Here is a 22,964-nt window from a genome sequence, read left to right on the forward strand (position 1 = left end):
TATTGGGCTTTTCAAAAATTAGGACACTGGGCTTGGGTGGCGGGATAGGGTGGTATATCAAAAAGCATGTCAATAGGAAAGGCAAAACCCAAACAATTTAGCAATTTATAAATCCTGACTGGAGGACTTTTTAAGTTCTGAAAAAGAGGACAGGTCACCCCATCTGTATTTCTAATGAGTATAAATTACTCAGTATATACTGAAATACAGCAAACAGTAGCGTTTTGAGCAATACGTCATTTATTTATTTAATTGTGTGTGTGTGTGTGTGTGTGTGTATATAATTTATTTATTTATTTATTGTTTTTACATTTTGTTCTGGCAGTAATACCAGGTGCTTTATTTCCCTTTTTTATGTGAAGTATCCAACGTTTTCGCTTTATGTTGCAATTTAATTTTATTAAAAATCATGTTTATTAGAGATGATAATAAGAATCAAGTATATGAACGTTAAGAGGTAAAATATGTATAGCATACTACTGATTGAAATGCATATCCTTGCATAACAAGCATTATTTTACATTCTAAAGTAAATAAATAGTATGCCATTTTCAGTATATACTGCTCAGTATGCAGTGAGCATCACGCCGTTGTGAACACAGCCAGTGTACTCGTTTGAGCATGCGTGCAGGGTGACAAACCCACGAGACTCCACCTTCCAGTAACAAGAGATGATTTATCATCAGCACACAGGCGACAGAGAGGCACAGAAATCAGCCGATGCTTTCACAAAGCCTTTGCATCTGATGTGAAAGTGTTTTATATTGCGCAAAAGGATAAGGAAAACAAAGATCCACGCGTGGGAGAGCACGAGAGAGAAGACGGTTCAGTCTACAAGTGGGGAGCAGCGCAAATGAAGCGATGGAGACGGATGTACTGGTGCATGTGATAGATTCATGATTGCATGGACGCTTTTCCGTCGAATTTAACAACAAACAAAAAAAAAAAAATCTATGCAGTGTTAAATTAGAAATATAGCATGTGCTGTCAGGTTACGAGTATTCCGTGATAATTAAGCTTAGAATCTTCGTTGCATGTTCCGAAATTAATCAAAGCACCTTTTTTTTTTTTTAACACATTTTTACAGTTTGTTAATGTAATGTAGATGATGGCTTCCTGACAAGGATCAAGCAACCAATGCAGAGTGCCAGATGCAAATCTGCTAGAGGAAAAAACGAATTGGAAATGGAACTCAGGCATTTTACAACCCACTTTTGGAGGCCTCGGTCATACTAACCCCTGTATGAACTGCCGTTTCCAGCACCACGGACAGCGACCATGAACAGGTTACGCAGGAAAGCATGTGTGGCTCTTCTACTTTTCACTTTGTTTATTTTTGGTACTATGATGGGCCTACGAACCCTCAAACCCACTGATGGCTTCTCGGATCTTGCTCCAGGAATGGAGCTGATGCCTTTGGTCGGAGAGCGAATGGACCAGAGACCCAATCGTGTAGCTGAATCACCGGGTCAGAATGGTGGTGTGGGCAGTGACACTAAGATAGTGTTCTCCAACTCTGGTCCTGACCACAGCATATTCTATGACATTCACATCTTCTATTATTTATGGTATGGCTCGCCACAGATGGACGGTAGTTATATACACTGGGACCATGTACTAGTGCCACACTGGGACCCCAAAATAGCTTCCAGTCACCCTAAAGGACGACACAGTCCTCCAGATGACATTGCATCCAGTTATTACCCTGAACTAGGACCCTACAGCTCCAGAGATCCAGATGTCATTGAATCCCACATGGCGCAAATCGAAGCTGCGGCTGCAGGTTTTACGGCCAAGACACAATTTGATGAATTGTGCTTGTAATTTATTATATTTATGTTTCTCTGGCTATTATAGTACAATGTAGATGGGTCGTTCATCATTAAAAACCTTAAAAGAGACAAAATGTTGCTTGTAGAGCAATGTATTTCCACTTTTGATGCCAGGTGTGGTGGTCCTGTCCTGGTACCCTCCTGGTGTGGCAGATGAACATGGCAAACCCACAGAGGATCTAGTGCCAGCTGTAATGGATGCTGCTCATAAACACAGTATCAAGGTAACTGGTGAGAGACCCATCAAACTTATCTGCTTACACAAACACTTGGTTTATGGAGAATGGTGTATTTGTTTGAAACACTGTCAGAAAGCAATCTGAGTGTGTACATATATAATTATAATCAATTATAATAATTAATTTTGATTGCTCAGTCAATCACTCCGCTTTAATTGGGTAATATAACAAGCTTTTAATGAAGTAACTCAATGCTCCTTGGTTACTAGTTCTCATGTGATGTCTTGGAATTAGTAACAGAGGCTTGGGCTCAGCTGTTAAACTGTTAACTTTAAGGAAGATTCGTAGTAGGTCTGCACCAAAGAGGGATTTTAAAGACACTCCGTTGTTGTTCTTTTTATTTTTTTTTTTCACTCGTGTCATCGGACTGTTAAACACAATATAACACTCGTAGACATGAGATACGGCTGTATATACATGCTGTGCCTTTCAACCCTCACAAACCACAGAATTTTAGATTTAAATTTTCCGTTTGCTTTATGTCATATCATAAATAGTAGACACTGAAGTACTATGGAGAAATATTAGTTGAGCTCCAACGCATAAACCAAAAAAGATATGTCCACCCTGTCATGGACATATATTACTGTTAAATACGTTTTCATAGCAAAATTAAGATGCAAATTATATTTTCTGACATGTATGATGTCCCTGATGTCACTAAAGGGGATGGCCTTTTCTGAAAGTGGCGGATTTCCCATTGCGACAAATAAATTTTTTTTTTATTAAATAAAAATATATTTTTTTATTACCAAATGATTAATACACTCAAACTGAGTAATCTCTTATTTAACAAAATATTAATAGGAGATTTTATTTTCATTGTATGATTTGACAGTATTCTGCTATTATAAAATTTTAATGAGCGGTGAATGAGCATAGGCCAAAAACAAAACAAAACACATTCTCTTACACAGCCGCAAAATAAAATAAAAATAAATCTAGAAGTGCATATCAGTTAACATGGCAGTTATTTATTAACAGGACACAAAAAGGCACCCTACAGTGATATTGACCCATATATATATTTATATATATATATATATATATATATATATATATATATATATATATATATATATATAAACGAACAAACCAGCAAGCGACAATACACATGTATGTCTTAAGTTCCACATTTCCCAGTGTTTACACCCTCATGCTTTTAACATGTCAGATCCCCAAGCTTTTGTTTTGGTGGAATTTTACTAAAATGCTGTAAATGCCCATCCATAAAAAGTTATGTGTGAATGTAAATTAAGTGAACATACACTTGCAAAGGTGAGTTTGTCAGAGCAGCATTTACAGCACACCAAGCTGCCTGTGAGTAGATGAACACAGTGCTGCACTTCACTCTGAAACATGAAGTGCAACTATATAGCTGCTTTTTAAACTATATAGCTGCTGCTTTAGATCATAGCGTTTTTAAGATATATTGTTTTATTGATTAACTGCAGCCTCATTTGTTTATTTTAATGTTATATTGTTCAACTCACAAACCCCACATAGTCCCTCACAATCACCCAGAGGTTTGTAAACTGTTTGTAAAATGTGAATTTGATGGCAAATGCTGCCCTGAAGTGGTCCCTTCCCTTAAGTAAATCTTTTATGAACCTTTGGAAACAAAGGTGTTCCTTTAAGAAGCCCCAGTGACCATCTGATTATACCCATTTTTGCACTTTTTTCTTTTTTCTGTGAGTGAAGGTATATCTAAGCATTATGTGCATTATGTCATTCTATGCCAGTGTAGTGACTCTTACCTGATACCTTAAAGTCAGTGCATGTTATTCACCTTAAATGGTAAACATGACTACCGTGTTAAAATAACAAATATATAGCCTATGTTATAAGACCTTATTTCTGTATTGCAGTTTTCACATTACAACGCCCATATTGCATATAAATAGTATATCTTATTTTGTATCTTATCAGTTTCCTTATAAAGAAAGTAAATATGATTTGCATTTGATCATTCCTTGAACAATCTATTTACAAACGCAACAAGACATGAGCTACTAAATATATTAAGTAGGCAGAAAAAAGGTTTTCCGGTTTTCTGCAACAGCTGAATTGTTTGTGCTTTTGTAGATGAGCCACTGACTGTAATTTCTTGAGCTCACTAGTGGTTGCATAAGTCTCAGTGTTTACTGCCTATAGCTGTGGTTAATATTTCAACCTGATGAGAGGAGCTCAGGCTCAGAGCTGTTAATGGGCTATTTTGTCCATCATGAGCCCAGAATGCCCTGGTGTTTAAAGAAGCAAGTCTGTAACACCATGCCTGTGATGACTGTAATGTTGTCATTGTATGAGCTATGTTTTCTTCCAATGTGTCATGGGATGGTTGAATTTTAGACGGTATAGACCTTTTTCTTCGCTTGTCCATGGAGGGCGCCATAGCGTGTTACGTGATGGGAGTCTATTGGTGAAATGCAAAAATGCTGAGCAGAAAAATAAAACTATGAAATTGCAAACACTATGTAAAAAAGAAATAGTGGAGAAAAGAATAATTGGTGAGAAAAGAGGAACTAAGGGAGTGATAACAGGAATCCCCATAGAAGAGAATCTGGAAGAACTAAGAAAAGTTATTAAAGGAGGAATGATCACAGAAATCACTCGAATGCAGGCTTTCAGAAATGGAGAAAAAACTGATAGTGAATCTGTACTGCTACAGTTTAAAGATGAGGTGCTTCCTATGAAAGTGATGGTAGGATATATGAGCTTTAACGTTAGAGAATATATACCTCCTCCTTTAAGATGTTACAAATGTCAGCGGTATGGACATACTGCACATGTATGTAAAGGGAAGCAGAGATGTGGAAGATGTGGAGGAGATCATGCATATGGAGAATGTGGGAGTAATGTTACTATAAAGTGTTGTAACTGTGGAGGAAACCATACTGCAGCGTACGGGGGATGTGAAGTCCGGAAAAAGGCAGTAGAGGTTCAAAAAGTAAAATCAAATCAGAAAATAACATATGCAGAAGCTGTGAAAATATGTAATAAGGAAAGAGGAATAGAAGAAATTGATATGACTAAAGAAGGAACGAGGTCAGGGCAGGAAAACACAGGAATAGTAATGGATAGGATAGTGCTGTTCTTAGCATATGTCATAAATTGCTCAGAACAAGTAAAAACAAAAACAGAGAAAATTAAAATCATAGTCAAGGCAGCAGCTAAGTTCCTTAACATGAAAGATTTGTCATGGGAAAAGATACACGCTGACCTTAACCAGGGAGAAGGGAACGCAGATACAGCTTCTCAAAGCATAACTTAATGTTGGTAGTCCAATGGAATGCAAGAAGTTTGTTAGCAAATGGATATGAGTTTAAGGGATATATTGATAAATTAAGGAAGAAACCGGAAATCATATGCATTCAGGAAACATGGCTTAAACCTAATCTGGATTTCATTATTAAAGGTTATAATACCATACGTGAAGATAGAAGAAATGGAATTGGGGGAGGGTGTGCAATATTCATTAAAGAGGGTATAGTATATAGGAGGTTAAAAACAATACAAGAATTAGAGGTAATAGTTATAGAAATATGGAACAAGGAAGAAAAAATTAAAGTGATTAACTTCTATAACCCATGTAAAAAACTAGAGAGAGTTCAACTAGAATTAATACTGGAGGAGTGGAGAGGGAAAATTATTTGGTGTGGGGATTTTAACTCACATAGTAAGGTATGGGGTGAAAAAGAAGATTTGAATGGAGAAATTTTAGAAGAGATAATGGATGAAAAGGAATTAGTATGTCTAAATGATGGATCTGGTACAAGGATACATTTAAATAAGGGTACAGAAACTGCAATAGATCTTATGTTGGTGTCCCAGACTTTGGTAGGGTTAAGTAGTTGGGAAGTAAATAAGGAAAGCACTATAGGGAGTGATCATTACCCTATATTTACAGAAATTGGAATAGAAAAGGAAATGCAAATGGAAGAGAGAGTAAGCAGGTGGAAATTTGAAGAAGCGGATTGGAACAAGTTTAGAATATTGTCCGAAGGAAAATTAAAGGAGGTTAGTATTAATCAAGGAATTGAAGATTTGAATGAAGAAATAAGTAGTAGTATTTTAGTTGCAGCAAAAGAGTCGATACCAAAAAGAGGAGGAAGTAAAAGAAAGAAAATAGTTCCGTGGTGGACGGAAGAATGCACAAAGGTAATTAAAGAAAGAAATAAGACATTTAAAATCCTGAAAAGAACACATAACTTTCAGAATTTAATTGAATATAAGAGGAAACAGGCTGTAGTAAGGAAGACAATAAAGAGAGTTAAGAAAAACTTCTGGGGGAAGTATTGTGAATCTCTAGGAAGAAGCACACCATTAGATAGGGTATGGGGTATGATTAAGAGAATGTCAGGAAATAAAAGAGAGTATGGTTATCATATAATGAAAGAAGGAGAGGAAATAATAGTAGAGAGCAAAGGTAAAGCAGAGTTACTTGCGAGGACATTTGTTAAAATACATAGTAATGGTAATTTGAGTAATGAGGAAAAGATACAGAGGGAGAATACAATAAGAGATAGTGTCAAAGTAAGACAGGATGATGGGGACAATGAAAGTACCATAAATGTGATGTTTACAATGGGTGAATTGAATAATGTCTTAAAAAAGTTGGGAAATACAACGCCAGGGAATGACCAAATAAGTTATTGTATGATTAAAAAGTTAAGTTATGAAAGTAAAGAAATGTTACTAAAGTTGTATAATAAGGTTTGGGAAGTGGGTTGTTTGCCAAAACAGTGGAAAGAATCAGTTATTGTCCCCATATGTAAACCAGGTAAGGATCCGAGTTTGGCAGATAGTTATAGACCGATTGCTCTGACATCACAGGTGGGGAAAATTATGGAAAAAATGATAAATGAAAGATTAAAGTATTATTTGGAGACAAAGGAACTAATAAAGGATTACCAGAGTGGATTTAGAAAGGGACGAAGCACAATAGATCCAGCTATATGTTTAGAGAGTGAAATTAGAAAAGCCCAAATTAATAAAGAAAGTATAGTATCTGTATTTTTTGATGTAGAAAAGGCATACGATATGTTGTGGAAACAAGGATTAATGATTAAGATTTTTCAGTTGGGGATAAGAGGGAGAATGTATAGTTGGATCAAAAACTTTTTAACGGATAGGTGGATCGCAGTAAGAATAGGGAAAGAATTGAGTACAAAGTATTTAGTGGAAAATGGAACTCCTCAAGGGAGTATAGTTAGTCCAGTTTTGTTCTCAATTATGATAAATGAAGTGTTCAGTAGAATGGATAGATCTATAAGTGTTTCTTTATTTGCAGATGACGGAGTTATGTGGAAAAAGGGAAGAAATGTAGAATATATAGTGAGGAAGATGCAAGAGGCAATTGGAAGAGTAGAGTGTTGGGGAAGGGAATGGGGTTTTAGGTTTTCTGTAGCAAAGACCAAAGTAGTATGTTTTTCACAAAGGAAAAATCAAGAACAGATTCAACTTAAACTTTATGACAAAAATCTAGAGAAAGTGGAATGTTTTAAATATCTCGGGATATGGTTTGACAAAACGCTAAAATGGAAAATACATATTGAGAATGTTGTTAAAAAATGTAAAAGAATACTAAATGTAGTAAGATGTCTGAGAGGTAGAGAGTGGGGAGCAAGTAGGACTTCATTGAAAGCAGTATATATTGGTTTAATTAGGTCAGTTATTGATTATGGATGTACAATTTACCAGTCTGCATCAAGAACATTATTAAAAAGGTTGGATGTGATTCAAAGTCAGGCGTTGAGACTCTGTTGTGGTGCTTTTAAAACAACTCCAGTAGCAGCATTACAAGTAGAGATGAATGAGATGCCTTTGGATATTAGAAGAAATCAGATAGCATTAACGTATTGGGCAAATCTAAAAGGGCATAAAGAAAGTCATCCGACTCAGAAGGTGTTACAACCTTGTCAAGAAAAAGAAAGACGATTGAGTGAGAGCTTTGGTTGGGTAATAGGTGATGCAGTCAATGAGATAGGGATAGGAGATATGACGATAAGCCCCATTGTGCCTTTATCCAATGTTCCTCCTTGGCTATTAGGGGAATTAGAGGTAGATATGCACCTTTTAGAGTTTAAAAAACAGAGTAGTATTGACAGGAGTCAAGTTAGTAGATACCTAGGGGAGAAGTATTCTATGTTTATTAAGATATATACAGATGCATCAAAAACAGATGATAATCGAGTAGGAGCTGCGTTTATTATACCAGAATTAAATGTTATGTTAAACAAGAGAATAAATGATAAATTGTCAGTGTTTACAGGAGAAATGTTGGCCATTCTCTTAGCACTTGAGTGGGTAGAAAATAGTAAAGCAAGGAAAGTGTTGATTGGATCAGATTCAAGCAGTGCATTAAATAGTTTTAAGAACATGCAATCGGACGTGAGGCAGGACATTATGTTGGAAATAGCCCAAACTGTTTACAGAATTAAAAGAGTAGGAGTAATAGTAAAATTCATATGGATTCCAGCTCATATAGGGGTAGACGGAAATGAGTTGGCAGACAAATATGCAAAAAATGCAACCAAAAAAACAGAGATAGATATGGTAATAAATTATAGTAAGGCGGAGGTTAAAAGTATAATCAAAGAAGAAATGAGGAAGAAGTGGCAGGAAAAGTGGAATATGGAAACAAAAGCGAGAATGTACTACAATATCCAGAAGAAGGTAGGAGGAATGAGAGAAAATAATAGGAATAAAAAAGAAGAGGACATTATATCGAGAATGAGATTTGGACATACTGGTTTAAATAGTACGCTTAAAATAATAGGGAAACATGAAAGTGGGATGTGTGATGTCTGTAATATTAGTGAAACCATAGAACATGTAATTATTAATTGTGATAGGTATAAGGAGGAAAGGTTGAGGCTGAAAGAAAGGTTAAGTAAAGAAAAAATTAGATTTGAAATGAATGAAATTTTACAACTGAATTCAGGGCATGTGGGGTATAGTGCAATATTTGATTATTTGAATAAAACAGGGCTCATTAGGAAGATATGAATTTAGTTGTCTTAAAATATTAAAATTAAAATTAATATAAAGGTATTAAAATTAATATTTTTATTAGATATTATATATTTTTATTTTTTATTTTTTATTTTTTTGGATTTATATTTTTATGTATTTATGTATTTCTTTATTTAAAGAGTAGTGAGTGAAGGCTATTATGATCCACACTCCATTTCAGAAGGTGGCGGTAATGCACACTTAAAAGTTGTTTGCCAACCGCCAATTTAAAAAAGAAGAAGAAGAAGAAGAAGAAGGGCGCCATAGCGGCGAGTGACTTCCTGTGGGATGCTTCGAACTTCCGTTAATCCGTTTACCAACTGTCAAGTTACGTTAGTGTAATGGCGAATCGCGGAGGCTCTGGGAAATTTTGTGCTGCTAAAGGCTGTCACAACAGCTATAGGAAGCTCAAAAATTTTCTTGATCAAGAGTGTTATGATCACAAGCCAACAATAAGAGCAGAATGTAAATGCCCAAGACCATTTAAATTGCACAAGATGCCATCCGACGACGACGGTAAAAGACATTGGCTCGCAGCACTTAATTTGAAATGCCCGCCTCGTAACGTCCATGTATGCTCATTCCACTTTGTGGACAGACAACCAACGACAGAAAATCCATATCCTGAACTTTGGCTTGGATATGATCGTCCATTAAGTAAGAAGAGAAGACGACGAACGTGGCCGGACGAAGGTGAGAATATTTACGTTATTTACACGGCTAACGTGCTATTAGGTCTGCACAATTAATGGAAAAGATGCAGCTTATGATACAATCATTTTAGTATGTAAGAAGACCAAGTTCTCATGATGTGTATTTAAACATTTTTAAGAGACCAGCGTTTCATTCAGCATTTAAGTGTATTCAATATTTAATATCTATTCAGCATTAATGTATGTGTTATGAAAACTAAATTTTGTTGCAGTAGTTTCAGTGTTATCAAATATGATAATCACAAAATGAGCACTGGTTTATAAAACATATTTATAGAATCGGCTCATTAATTGAATTATTCTGACTCATGTATATATTTGATTATTTTACCAGCTGTAAATGTATAGGACCTTAAGGCTTGGTTTTACAGACAGGGCTTAAACTAAGCCAGGATTGGGCCATAGTTCAATCAGGACTTTAAAGTTTTTTTATTTTATTTTATTTTTTATAAACGCGCCTTAGAAATTACATTACTGGTAAGCATCTTGAGACAAAACAAAGGCACTGATATCAGTGTTTCAGTGTCAGTTTCTTTCAGTGTAGAGTTCACCATATTGCAGCTCAAAATCACAACATTTAACAAAATAATACCTAAAAGTAGTTGTTCATAAACTCATTTTGGTTTACAAAATTTGGAAAGTCAGCATTTTGTCTTTCATACAATGCCAATTAAAAGTGTGTTAGTGCTAAACCAAAATTCTTCATTTTATATCCTAAAATTAATTAGTTAATACATTTTTTGTAATTAACCATTTTCTAAAAATAGAAACTCACCCTGTACCATATAATAACCCATATGATTTTAGATGCTTCACTGTATAATGCCTTTTCTGTATTTACAGGAGCTGGTGTTAACCCAGAGCAGCATGGAATGGATGAAATGAAACCTGTAGAAGAGAGTCTTGCATCTGTCCCCAGTCCCAAGCAAACAGATGTTGATGACAGCAGCTGTACATCAAAAACCTTTACCTCTGTTGGAACACAGTGGGAAGACCACATCTTCGAGGAGCATTGTTATATTAAGAGACAACACAGTATAACTTATGTAAACCAGTCAACGCAGTGCGATACATTCAAGCCTCTAACTCTGATGAATGACTATGACTCAAATCTCTACACTGGGCTCCCTCTCCACACATTTCATACCCTTGTAGCTGTTCTGCGTCCCCATGAGAATCTGGCTTACCAGACTGAAATTGAACAGCAAATCTTGCTCACACTAATGAAGCTGAAATTAAACCTGTTGATAGAAGATCTTGCCATTCGATTCTGTATATCAGTGAGTCAAGTGAGCAGGATAATTTCTTTTTGGATTGACACCATGGCTGCAGTCTTGAAGGAACTGATACCATGGCTCCCCAAAGAAACAATCAGGGCCACAACACCAGAGGCATACAAGCAACATTACCCTAATGTTACCTGTATCTTAGACTGCAGTGAAAGTGAAGTCCAAAGACCAGGGAACCTAGACTCAAGGTCTGAATCATACAGCCACTACTATGCTTGCAACACCATCAAGTATTTAGTGGCTATTGCACCATGTGGTCTAGTAATGTTTATATCTGCAGCATATGGGGGACGCTGTAGTGACAAATTCATCACGTGTGATTCTGGCATTCTCGAATACCTCCATCCAGGAGATGAAGTGATGGTGGACAGGGGTTTTTTGATTAGAGACTTGTTGTTTGAAAGAAAAGTCAATATGATAATTCCTCACTTTGCCAACAAAATGCAGCTAACAGAAGAAAAAGTCACATGTAGCCGCAGGATTGCAAATGTAAGGATACATGTTGAACGTGCAATTAGGAGACTGAAAGTATACAAGGTGTTATCACAAACCTTGCCTATCACCCTTATGCCAAAGATAGATAAAATTCTGCGTATATGTGCAGCTTTAGTGAATTTGCGTGGTGATCTGATCCGTGAAGCAGATAAATAAGTTATTTTAAAATGAAATGTTGTCTTCATTAACTCTCCCTCATGATTTATTTTGGAGAATGTTGGTTACCAGACAGTTGATAGTAATCAGACTTCCATAGTCTTTTTTTTCCACTATGAAGTCAATGGTTACCATCAACTGTCCGGTTACCAACATTCTCCAAAATAAATCAATGTTCATCAGAAGAAAAAAAAAACTATACAAGTTTGGACTGACATGACGGTGAGAAAATAATGACAAGATTTTCATTTCTGGATTAACTTTTCATCTGATGCTCACACTGCTGCATTAGTCATGTACATATATGTATAAATGTGTTTAATAACAATACTTGACATTGGAACTTCTCAAAAATCCATCTCAGTGTGTATTCTGTTTCCTTGTGCTATGTACATATATACACTTTAATCTAATAAAAATAAATTACACACAAGACTTTCCAAGTGTAAACCCTGTAAACAAGAAAATATCAAATACATAAAAAAAAATTGAAACTTGCCTTGACACAATAAAAATAATTTCTCCTCCATGTCAGCATCTGTACAGTTTTTAAAACGGTTAATCTTTGTTCACCAGTAGGTTAAGCCTTTTTGACTATATGTAAGTATTTGTCATTCAGTTTGAGTCGTCCAGCAGTGAATTCATCCACTACTCTAGGAAGCATCACTGAGAAGTAAAAGCCTCTTAGTCGAGTAACCTGGTCTGTTAAATACTCTGCATCGTATGGTACATTTATCAGAATGTGTTCCTTTGGAGACCAGACAAACAGTTTTGCCATTCTCAGCCCTGTACAAAACATGCCTAATTGTATTTGCCTGTAGAAGCCCCTGACTCCGTTCTTCTGTAATTCAGGCTTGCCATCAACCAATTTGATGTCACTATTATTTATGGTGAAATGGTCTGCTAGAGAGGTGGTGTTGTTCTTGGGAACGGGACACTTTATTTCCAGTAGTTCCATACCATTTATTATGCCATCAGGGCTTGCAGACAGCCATGGTTCTGCCAGGCTGACCCTGATACCTGAGTGGGAGACCTGTAGACCTTTTTCTACCAGAAAGCTACAAGCTATTGCCTCTTTCTCATTTCCATACTTTGTAGCCGCATTACCCCGAAAGGTAGGAAAGAGATGCTCTCTCATGAATTTATCAGGATTTGTTGTTGCTCGCACTGGTACACTTTTAGCTGAACTAGCAGTGATCCTAGGCTGTCTTGCACTATGCCACACCTCTGACAAACTCTGATTTTGTGTTTGCATCTCCAATTCAGCTGCCTGGTCAAAGTTCAGTTCTATGTATTTGCTGTAAAATGCTTTACATTTACAGCAAGTCAAAGTCTCTCCATGTGGCTGGTGGACTTCTAAGCTCTCAGTGTCATCTCCTTGCACTGATACACTGGCAGTGTAGCATTTTTCCAAAAGACTGTTTTTTAATTCAAAAAGTGGTTTTGTGGCTGAAGAACTGACTCTCTCCCTGAAGTCTTGATGTGTGTCATAGCTTGGTGTAGATGGTAGCCTTTCTCCCTCCCTTGTTGAAGAGGCACCATGTACATCCTCAGCTTTGTGACGTCTAAAGGTCATCTGACTGATTCTTTTCTGTTCAAGGTTTCTTCTGGTTCCTGCATTCCACCTACACTGCTCATCAGTGCAAGATAGCCCTGTCATACCACTGACCACTGCATTTTGCACCTTTCAAAAACCAGAACATATTGTTTACTTTATTATTAACAATACATTACCATAAGCACTTTTTTTAGAGCTAAACAATTTAGTTATAACTGAAATGTATAACTGGTTAAATATTGCTCTAAAAATAAGTCTTTACATTTTATCACGCAGTCAGTCCTTGTAGTGGACAGGTGTTTTGCCATATTATTACCCCCTAGTATTGTTAGGTTTGCGTTTAGCTACATTAGAACTTTTGCTGTATTTATAAATACCCACCTTCCACAACACAGCAGCAGCATGACTACAAGACCTGCCAGGACCAGCTACACAGGAGCATCCAGCTGTTTCCACTACTCCGTTATTTTGTAACATAACCCACGCGATGTGATTTGGTTTATTAATAGCCTGACTCGGCTCTACCTCCGCTTTCAGTAATGTGAACTGCTGATGTTTATGGCAAAGAATTCGTCCAATTTTGTTACTGTGTAGATAACTGTATGCTTTGGTACTTTTATAATTTCTAAGTTCCTCGCCATCCACGCCCTCAGACAAAACAAGATAATTGAATATGTCAACATATGTGACTGCTGGCCATTGTTTCATATCATCAAACCAGGAGGTGGCGCTGGTCAACTTCGTAGGATGTGGAACAGACAAAGTTACATTGTTTACGGTTTTTGTTAAATAGCCTTGGCCATGCTGCCACCGCGAACTAATGTTACCGTTGCTTGTTGACATTATGGACGTTAAAAGTAAGTAAAACCGATTACAACTGTGGTTTCAGAGCGGTCCAAAAACGCTGTAAACGGCTAATTAAACGCATCTAGTTGCGAACCGGAAGTTCGAAGCATCCTACATACGCGTACGCGCAAAGCATAATGGGTAATTTCGCGTTCCATGAAAAAGGTCTATAGTGGGACTTTTAATTTTTAAACTGCTTTATCAGAATGTCCTTTATCAGTAAAGTAATGTGGAAAATGTCAAGCTGTTTCCCAAATGTCTTGACTTGACCAACTGCTCTGTTTTGGGTAAACAAAGGGTATTGGGTATTCTGATCGCCAATGTAGAGTCTCAAAATGCACAGGGGCTGAATCTTTGAACAAAATCTTTGAACTAGTTTGGAAACCGAAAGCAATAGCAGTCATCTGTACTCATTCATGAATGCTCCTTGTGGCGGCTTGGGCAGTGGGAAGCGTATCTCTTCACTGCATGTGCTTTGTTTCCAACCAAGATTGATCGTGTTGGAGTCTGGGCTTTATGTTTGACAATGATGATGACAATTCTCAAAAAAAGAAAAAAACACTGAGCTTTTCCACAATGTACTGTACATCAGTTTGGTGAGGTTTTTAAAATAATGTGTACTAAAAGAGGAGTGTCTTGCTGATTAACATGATTCATGTGTTCTGGTAAACCACGTCCAATTAATTTGCTCTCTACTTGTGGCTGCACATTCATGCTAGCAGTAAGTTGTCTGATGGTGTACATGAATGGTGTAGTCTAATGTGTTGAGAAAATGAAGGGGGCAAACACTGAACCCTGATGTACCCCAGTGGTCAAAACATGTGATTTAGACACCCTGTCTTCCAGAAACCTTGAAGAACCTGTACATGAATGTCATATTTGAGTTTTCACTCTGACCTAGGGATGAGCTGTCAGCTAGTTTGTTGATTTATTATTCATTTTATGTGCTGTGATTCCCCTTTTAGAGAAAGACTGCCTGTGAGGTCTACTTTCTTACCCAACCATGTAGCATTGGTTTACAATTGTTTCTTTGGCATTTCAGCTTTATCTTGGTGTCACACATTTTTTAGATGCAAGCGCACAGCAAGGCATATAGCCTGACTGAGTGGATTGACGTCATGCCAGTGCTTATACAACACCCACTGTATCTTTGTAACTGTGCCCAAGGCCATACCTCATTCTGTACAGACACATTCAGCCATTGAAATGAAAAATGATTTGTTTGTACTTTAGTCTTTCTGAGATTTTCAGTTTGTTTAAATCTTTCCAACTTTCCATCAAAGTATTGTAGAGTAGAAATAATACATTTTGTAAGATATCAGCATACCCATCATACAACATCAATAATGAGAAGAAAGGCAGAGAAAGATACTTTATTGTGAGAACAAAACCAGATTTCTTTTGCCGTATCAAATCTCTTTAGTTCTTTGAAACTAAAGAAAGAAAAAGAAAAGAGTTATAGCGTGGTATTCGCTATGCAGTGAGTGAACAAATGATAGTAAATACAGTAATGTCACCATCATTGTTTTATGCATTTGAGTTTGTCACTTGTGTGAGGTGAGTACCAATGAACATGTGTAGAAGTTATATTTTTCTTGCTTTCCTCTCTTTCTGCAACAACTCCACCATTAAAAGTCATGATTATAACAATCAGTGTTGTTGTAACAAGTTGTTGACTACATTGTCAGTCAGTCCTCAAGAAATAGAGGGACAGTTGAACTTCCCAGGTGTCGAGTATGTTATTTTTGTTATCAGCAACCACCTCCTCAAAACACTAGTGTAGTGTAGACGGTCATGTCCAAATGTCTGATCTCAACCGTCCATGACAGAGATGTGTCGCTAAATGCAGATGTTGCCATGGAAACAGTTTATGAAGATCTTCTGGACTGGCGGTGTGGAAAAGTGGTGGGTGTTTGTGCTCGGCTTTTGTCTTTTTTTAGGCCCTGAGTGTTTTGCAGTTCAATCAGCCTTGTGCATGTCGATTTCACTGAAGTGGAGAGGTACTGTCTCCTCGGAGTATTCAACATGACACGTCTGTGTCTTAAGTAACTTTGTTTCTGGGACTTTGAGAAAGTCATGTGTCAGCCACCTTACAAAGCTGTAGCAGCAGGATGCAGCAATATGTTCAGCATGTCTGAAACATGGGTAATGAAGTTGTTATTCACAGATATTCTTCACCTCCAGTGCATTATGAACTGTTAGGGTATCACTTTAGTTTAGGGACCAATTCTCAATATTAACTATTTGTTTATTACTAGCATGTTGACTGTTTATTAGTACTCCTAAGGCATATATTAATGTCTTATTCTGCATTTTTAAGCCAAAAGCTATAGTTAATAGTAATAATTGGACATTCAAATAAAGTATGACCAATGAATGTATATATTGTTCATAAGAAATCACAAGTATTTGAACACTTTCATTGTTCATTAATGAACTACACCTGTGATTTATCTGCTAGGACTCCTGCATGAACTTGAAACAACTTCCTACATTTACTAAAAATTATTTGACACACCAGTACAAGATAACACTTGTTTTGATATCTTGCATTTACTACAATGACATTAGCACATTTTTTAAGTGTCCAAATACATTTTTGTTGCTTTTATATGCAGCCTACGGTACCATTATCAATGTATGTATCAGTTCATTACAGACATGTATATTTGATACATGATTAAGAAGCTACTAGAAATGGTTTTATTCCTTACTTCATTACCTTTGGTTCTTTACAGGTTGCGTTTCACCTGCAGCCCTACAAAGGCCGGACAGACCTCAATGTGCATGACAACATCAAATACATCATTGACAAGTAGGTTGCACCTCCTCAATGCCTTCATACCTCCTTCACGGTGCCAAAACTAAAGATCAGAGCGATCGAGTCTGCTAACCTGAAAGTCTAGCCCTTGTCCATCATGATGAGCTGGGTTGCTCTGAACTCCCAGGAGGAGTTGGGCTGATATTCAATCCAGCCTGGTGAAGAGAAAAGAGAGTGGTGTTTTAAAAATGAATCATTAATCATTCATGAAACAGAACGTATAACATGACCTGATGGTATTACAGCTAACTCACTCAGGTTAAAGAGAACAATGGCTGCACTGTGTAAATCTACAAAGCTGTAACAATCTAGTGACTTCAACAGGCCGAGTCATTTTTTGCAAATGTATTTAAGTTATTTGTCCTTGAATTGTTCTCTAGCAACCGGAATGCCTTGGAAAGAAAGACATCATGTAGATCTGAGCTAAGTAAAGCGTAGGTTTACATGGTTTCTGAGTATCAGATACAGTCATCTGAACTACTGTAAGAGGCTCGTCTTCAGAACAAGGACACGTAACATTCCAGAAGCACAAAACACTTTTCTAACACTGTACAAATGTTGTATTTTGGTTAAAGTTAGCATTAAAGGGATCATAACTTGGATTTTGTTTTAATTATTTAAATATGTTATTTGATGTTTACTTATAATGTTAAGGAAGTTTTTTGCACAAACAAACACGTAAATATGCGGGAAAATGATTATTTTCAACCCTCTTTCTGACCCTCTGTCTAAAACTACCTGTTTTTAAGGGGCGTGTCCTTTAAGGCGTCTCAGTAATCGACCACTGTTATGATTGCCTAATGTAATTGCACAGGAACAGTATCAACACCCCCCATTATTTCAAGTGTTTTTTACAACACCAACCCTCTGAAATGATCTGTGATGCCATTAAAAAAAACTATCAGCTTGTTCCTGACACTGGGATCCTTCTGATATCTGTACAAAGATGCCTTGGAGGCAGTGTTTATTCAAATGTTTGTGCCCAGGTGACGTCAGGTTTTAACGGTACAAGGACTGCTTATATGCCAAATGATCAAGGCAAATTCGACCTTCCCGCTCTCTCTCGTGAAGCCTTAAACTGGCTGCAAAAGGGAGTCAATCCTATAGACTCCCCATGTTAAAATGGCCAGCTTCATAAAAAAAAAAAAACATGTTTACAGCCTGGTTCAAAAAATTATTTTGTTATAACTAATTTAGCCCTTTATGACGACTGTGAGAGGGTGAACTTTTTTTAGAACTCATAATTAAGGGAGCAGCCACTTGAGTGGAAGGGGGATTGCCGGTGCTGTCACCGCCGTCGAGATTGGTGGGCGTGGTTTCAATAACCAGCTCCCGCCTTTTTGCCCATTTTTGATTATCCGGGAGTGACGCTCTGTGATGTGCTGCCAAGATGGTGACGGCCTGCTCCGCCCACTTTTGGCTTCAAAAACAGTCTTCAGAAACCTATGGATGACGTCACGGACACTACGTCCATGTTTTTATACACTCTACGGTCATGACCCATTTAATGAACAATAAGCAATACATTTGTCACAGTATTTATTATTGTGTGTTAACATTAGAATAAATAATAAATACAGCTGTTCATTATTAGTTGATAGATAGATAGTTGATAGATATAACTTTTAATTGTAATAGAAATAAAATGAAGATGTTGTCACTGTTTACTCCTCCTCCTCATGCAATTCCAAACTTGTGACTTTGTTATTTTGACAAACGGTTGTTTTGTTTTGTTTGTCCACACTATGGTAACCAGAACTGTTTTATTTAACTATTTAAATATTTAACTTTGTGTTCCTCAGAAGAAAGAAATGTATACCAGTTTGGAACAACATGAGGTTTGAGAAAATTGTCATTTTGGGGTGAACCATCTTTTAGTGAATGCATTAAAAGTATGTTTCATTGTTAATTCATGTTAAAGGGTTAGTTCATCCGAGAATGAAAATTTGTCCATCTTCTACTCGACCTCATAGCATCATAGGTGTGTGTGACTTTCCTTTTTCCAGAATAATCCAATCGAAGTTATATTAAATATTGTCCTTGATCTTCCAAGCCTTTCAATCGGGTAACCGGGTGTTTGTCGTCAATAGTCCAGAAGACGTGATAAAGTGCGTGCATCTGTAATAAATCGTCCCTCACGCGGCTCCGAGGGGTGAATAAAGGCCCCTGTAACAAATCCATTTTTTCCTAGATGTGCTGACTGTGGGAAGACGTCGAGATGGAAGCTGGATGACGTATGCGTCGTGCAAGCCTCTGGGAAATTTAGGAGCAAAAGAAACAAAGTTTCCTTACTTTAGCAAAGTCTTTTCTTGGCTTATTTTGAAATCATCCAACATATTCCTTTACAAATCCTCATTTTGTGCTCCTAATTCATGACCATTGTTTATTACATTTGAAATCTGGATATTTATCTTACAAAAATGCATGGATTCGCTACAGGGGGCCTTTCAGGAGGACGTTTTATTACAGATCTGCGCACATTATTTCACTTCTGAACTGTTGACAGCAAACACCTGCTTACCCCCATTGAAAGACATGGAAGAGCAAGGACAGTTTTAATATAACTTCAATTGGATTATTCTGAAAAAGTTATGTCACATAAACCTAGGATGCTTCGAGGGTGACTATGGATAAATTCTCATTCTCGGGTGAACTAACCCATTAATTAAAGTAATTAATGTTAACAAATTGAATCTTATTGTAACGTATTAACATATTTGGTAGCACTCTATTTTTGGGTCTCTTAACTAGTTGCTCATTTGCATTCATATTACTAGAATATTAGCCATTTATTAGTACTAATTAAGTACATATCAATGCCTTAATACGTGTCCCCTATTCTAAAGTGTTACCACATATGTTTATGTATTATATTTTAAATAACTCCTTTCAGTAAGGTTTATTCCATTAATATAGTGCATTAGGCATCAAACCGTAAAAACAAACATTTAATTTATTATGAACACACAACAATTAAAAATGAATAGAAATCCTTGTATTAACAATACATTATGCTTTAAATATTAAATAATAATAAAATTGTTAGTTCGTAATATCTAATGTATTAAGAAATTTTAACAAACTGAGTCTTGCTTTAGTGTATTTCCTGAATTTAATGTAGTTTTATGTCAAATAGATAAGAAATCATTACCAATTACTGTATGTATAGATATCTAAAAATAAATCATGTAAATACATCTTTTAAATGTACTATAATATTATATTACCAATAAACCCAATTGCTCCTCAAATGTTTTCACAGATACGGGACACACAGAGCTTTCTACAGGTTCAAGTCTAGCGCTGGGAAGATCCTTCCGCTCTTTTATGTGTACGACTCTTACCTTACCCCACCGGAGACCTGGGCTGAGCTGCTGAGCGTCAGGGGCTCTCACAGTCTCCGAGGAACGCCTTACGATGGCATCTTCATCGCTCTCATCGTGGAGGAGCGTCACAAGCAGGACATCCTGGCTGGAGGCTTCGACGGCATGTACACCTACTTTGCTTCTAATGGCTTCTCCTTTGGATCTTCTCACCAGAACTGGAAAGCTATTAAAGCATTTTGTGACAAGAACAACTTGCTGTTTGTGCCTAGCGCTGGACCTGGCTATGTGGACACCGCCGTCCGGCCGTGGAACAACCACAACACACGCAACCGAGTGAACGGACGATATTACGAGACCTCATTGCAGGCAGCGATGTCCATAAGGCCTGATATTATCACAGTGACGTCTTTTAATGAGTGGCATGAAGGAACTCAGATTGAGAGGGCCGTGCCCAAGAAGACTGTGGCCCGTCTGTATTTGGACTACAAACCCCATCAGCCAGACCATTATCTGGAGCTCACCAGGAAGTGGGCAGAACATTTCAGTAAGGAGAAAGAGCAGTGGCTTATGTGACTGGGTTTTCATTTAGAAGGTTTGCGCACGTTATTGAAGTTATCAACGTTATCGATTACTTTCTTTCAATTTTGATATGGTCTTCTTTTTCTCTCACTCTGTCTACTGATAAACGATTGATTTACCGTCAATTTTCTTGCAGTTTCTGTGCAAGCATTTGCAAGAACAGTTCGCCCAAACATGAACATTCTGTCATCATTTTTGTGATTACAAATCTATACTGTATTTGATTTGTCAATATATTTTTGGAAGCTGAAAACCCCTTTGCATCTGTCCAATTTCATTCAGTCAAGTGCATATTCATACATGGGACATCACAACTAGCACAAGACAAGTGAGAACCAAAGCAGTTTGGCATCACTGACATCAAACCTGGCCGGAAATGTCTTGATGTGCCATATTTGAGTGAATATGACTGTAAACACAAGGCTAATACATCATTTTTACTGTATGCTTTAATGGATTTTATGTTTTTTCTCTTGTTTATTTTTGGACTTCAGCAGCATGCATCCTCATTCCCTGTCATTGTATGGAGAAGAGAAGTGTGGACATTGTGCTATATGCTTGCTTTTGTATTCCAAGCATGGTTTGAAAGTACACAGAGCTGGGTGAATTTACAATTGTAGCTATTCCTTTAAGATTAGACACTGAATCTGACTTCTAGAAGCAACAGTGAGGCCTCAGTATTAAAATAATACTTTTATTGTGTGTTTGGATTACATTTAAAAAAATGGTTGGTGGTTGTGGATATGGTTTGTTTGAATAATTACTGATTTATTATGTGTAAATCCTAATAATGCACATTGTAACTCATGTTTAATATTAAACAATAAAAGGACACCTAAATCAACTATTTTGCCTTAATGTTGTATTTTACATACAATAACTGAGCAGAATGAATTTCTAAAGCCATCGTTAAACCATCTTTTTCTGTAAATTGTCACATGTAAGTCTCAATTTAAACAAGTTACACAAAAAATGCTTAGTTTATTTTTTAATAGACAATATTATTGTATGCAGTATACTCTTAGCTACACTTATACTGATGTAAACTAATCTGAATTTAATTTACTCTACTCATCTAGGACACAGCACAACACTGACATTTTACGACTAGTGGACGGTGTTGTCATGTATGATGAATGTTTAGTGTAATGATCACAACACTGTAATTAATCAAACTGTGTCTGGACAGATTTTGGCTGAATGTTGCTTCACATTGAGCTATTGTTAGCCAATGCTGTTACAGCAGTCTATGAATGTCAGCCTTGCACACAGACACACATTCAGAACAGAACAGGCACTTTAACAATGATTCATTACCAGAGTACAAATTGCAACACCCATAAAACAGTCAGCACTATGCTGAAATAACCACACAAAACTATACAAATAAACCTTTTGGAAATATTTATTGTTATACAGTGTGGATGTTGTGTAGCCCAGGCAGTTGCTAAATAGTTATTATTAAAATAATTCCTTGTATTTTAATGCAGAGTTCATTTAAAGTCATATGTTTTACAGTTTACATTATTTGTTGTTTTAAAAAATTTTGAAATTCGTTTGATGAACCCAAAGTAAAGTTTTACTTTAATATGACATAGTCAAGTCAAGTCACCTTTATTTATATAGTGCTTTTAACAATACAGATTGTGACAAATCAACTGAACAGCACTGAATAGGAAAATAGTATGTCAATAAAGCAAAAAAGGCAGTTTATCCTTTAATTCAGTGATGTCATCATCCAGCTCAGTTCAGTTTAAACTGTGCAATCAAGTCGACGATATCGCCGGAAATTAAGTGTACCCAACTAAGCAATCCGGAAGCAACAGCAGCAAGGAACCAATACTCCATCGGAGACAGAATGAAGAAAAATCTGGGGAGAAACCAGGCTCCCAAACAATGTTAGGTAGGTTATTTCAGAGGATGGGCACTAAATAGGAAAATGGATCTGCCGCCCGCAGTTGACTTTGATATTCGAGGTATTATCAAATTGCCTGAATTTTGAGAATGCCGCAGAGGTGGAGGACTATAGTGCAGTTAGAGCTTGCTCAAATACTGAGGTGCTAAACCATTCAGGGCTTTATAAGTAATAAGCAAGA

At 36.8% G+C, this 22,964-nt stretch overlaps 2 protein-coding genes across 2 annotated transcripts; both read left to right on the forward strand.

The window, feature by feature from the left end:
* Positions 1–629: 629 nt before the first annotated feature.
* On the forward strand, positions 630–21,712 carry LOC127979286 (glycoprotein endo-alpha-1,2-mannosidase-like protein). Its single transcript, XM_052584637.1, has 4 exons — positions 630–1,783; positions 1,947–2,056; positions 16,881–16,957; positions 20,226–21,712. Exons 1-4 carry the CDS (start codon positions 1,279–1,281, stop codon positions 20,860–20,862), a joined length of 1,329 nt encoding a protein of 442 aa, XP_052440597.1. The 5' UTR covers positions 630–1,278; the 3' UTR covers positions 20,863–21,712.
* LOC127979280 (uncharacterized) lies at positions 9,393–11,738 on the forward strand. Its single transcript, XM_052584630.1, has 2 exons — positions 9,393–9,778; positions 10,642–11,738. Exons 1-2 carry the CDS (start codon positions 9,427–9,429, stop codon positions 11,736–11,738), a joined length of 1,449 nt encoding a protein of 482 aa, XP_052440590.1. The 5' UTR covers positions 9,393–9,426.
* Positions 21,713–22,964: the final 1,252 nt, after the last annotated feature.

The sequence above is a fragment of the Carassius gibelio genome, chromosome B19, assembly GCF_023724105.1.
Source record: "Carassius gibelio isolate Cgi1373 ecotype wild population from Czech Republic chromosome B19, carGib1.2-hapl.c, whole genome shotgun sequence".
NCBI lineage: Eukaryota > Metazoa > Chordata > Actinopteri > Cypriniformes > Cyprinidae > Carassius > Carassius gibelio.

Coding starts and splice junctions, on each gene's coding strand:
- LOC127979286 (XM_052584637.1), top strand. CDS start 1,279: ATGAACAGGTTACGCAGGAAAGCATGTGTGGCTCTTCTACTTTTCACT. Junction 2,057..16,880: donor CTCATAAACACAGTATCAAG/GTAACTGGTGAG, acceptor GGTTCTTTACAG/GTTGCGTTTCACCTGCAGCC. Junction 16,958..20,225: donor ATCAAATACATCATTGACAA/GTAGGTTGCACC, acceptor ATGTTTTCACAG/ATACGGGACACACAGAGCTT.
- LOC127979280 (XM_052584630.1), top strand. CDS start 9,427: ATGGCGAATCGCGGAGGCTCTGGGAAATTTTGTGCTGCTAAAGGCTGT. Junction 9,779..10,641: donor ACGAACGTGGCCGGACGAAG/GTGAGAATATTT, acceptor CTGTATTTACAG/GAGCTGGTGTTAACCCAGAG.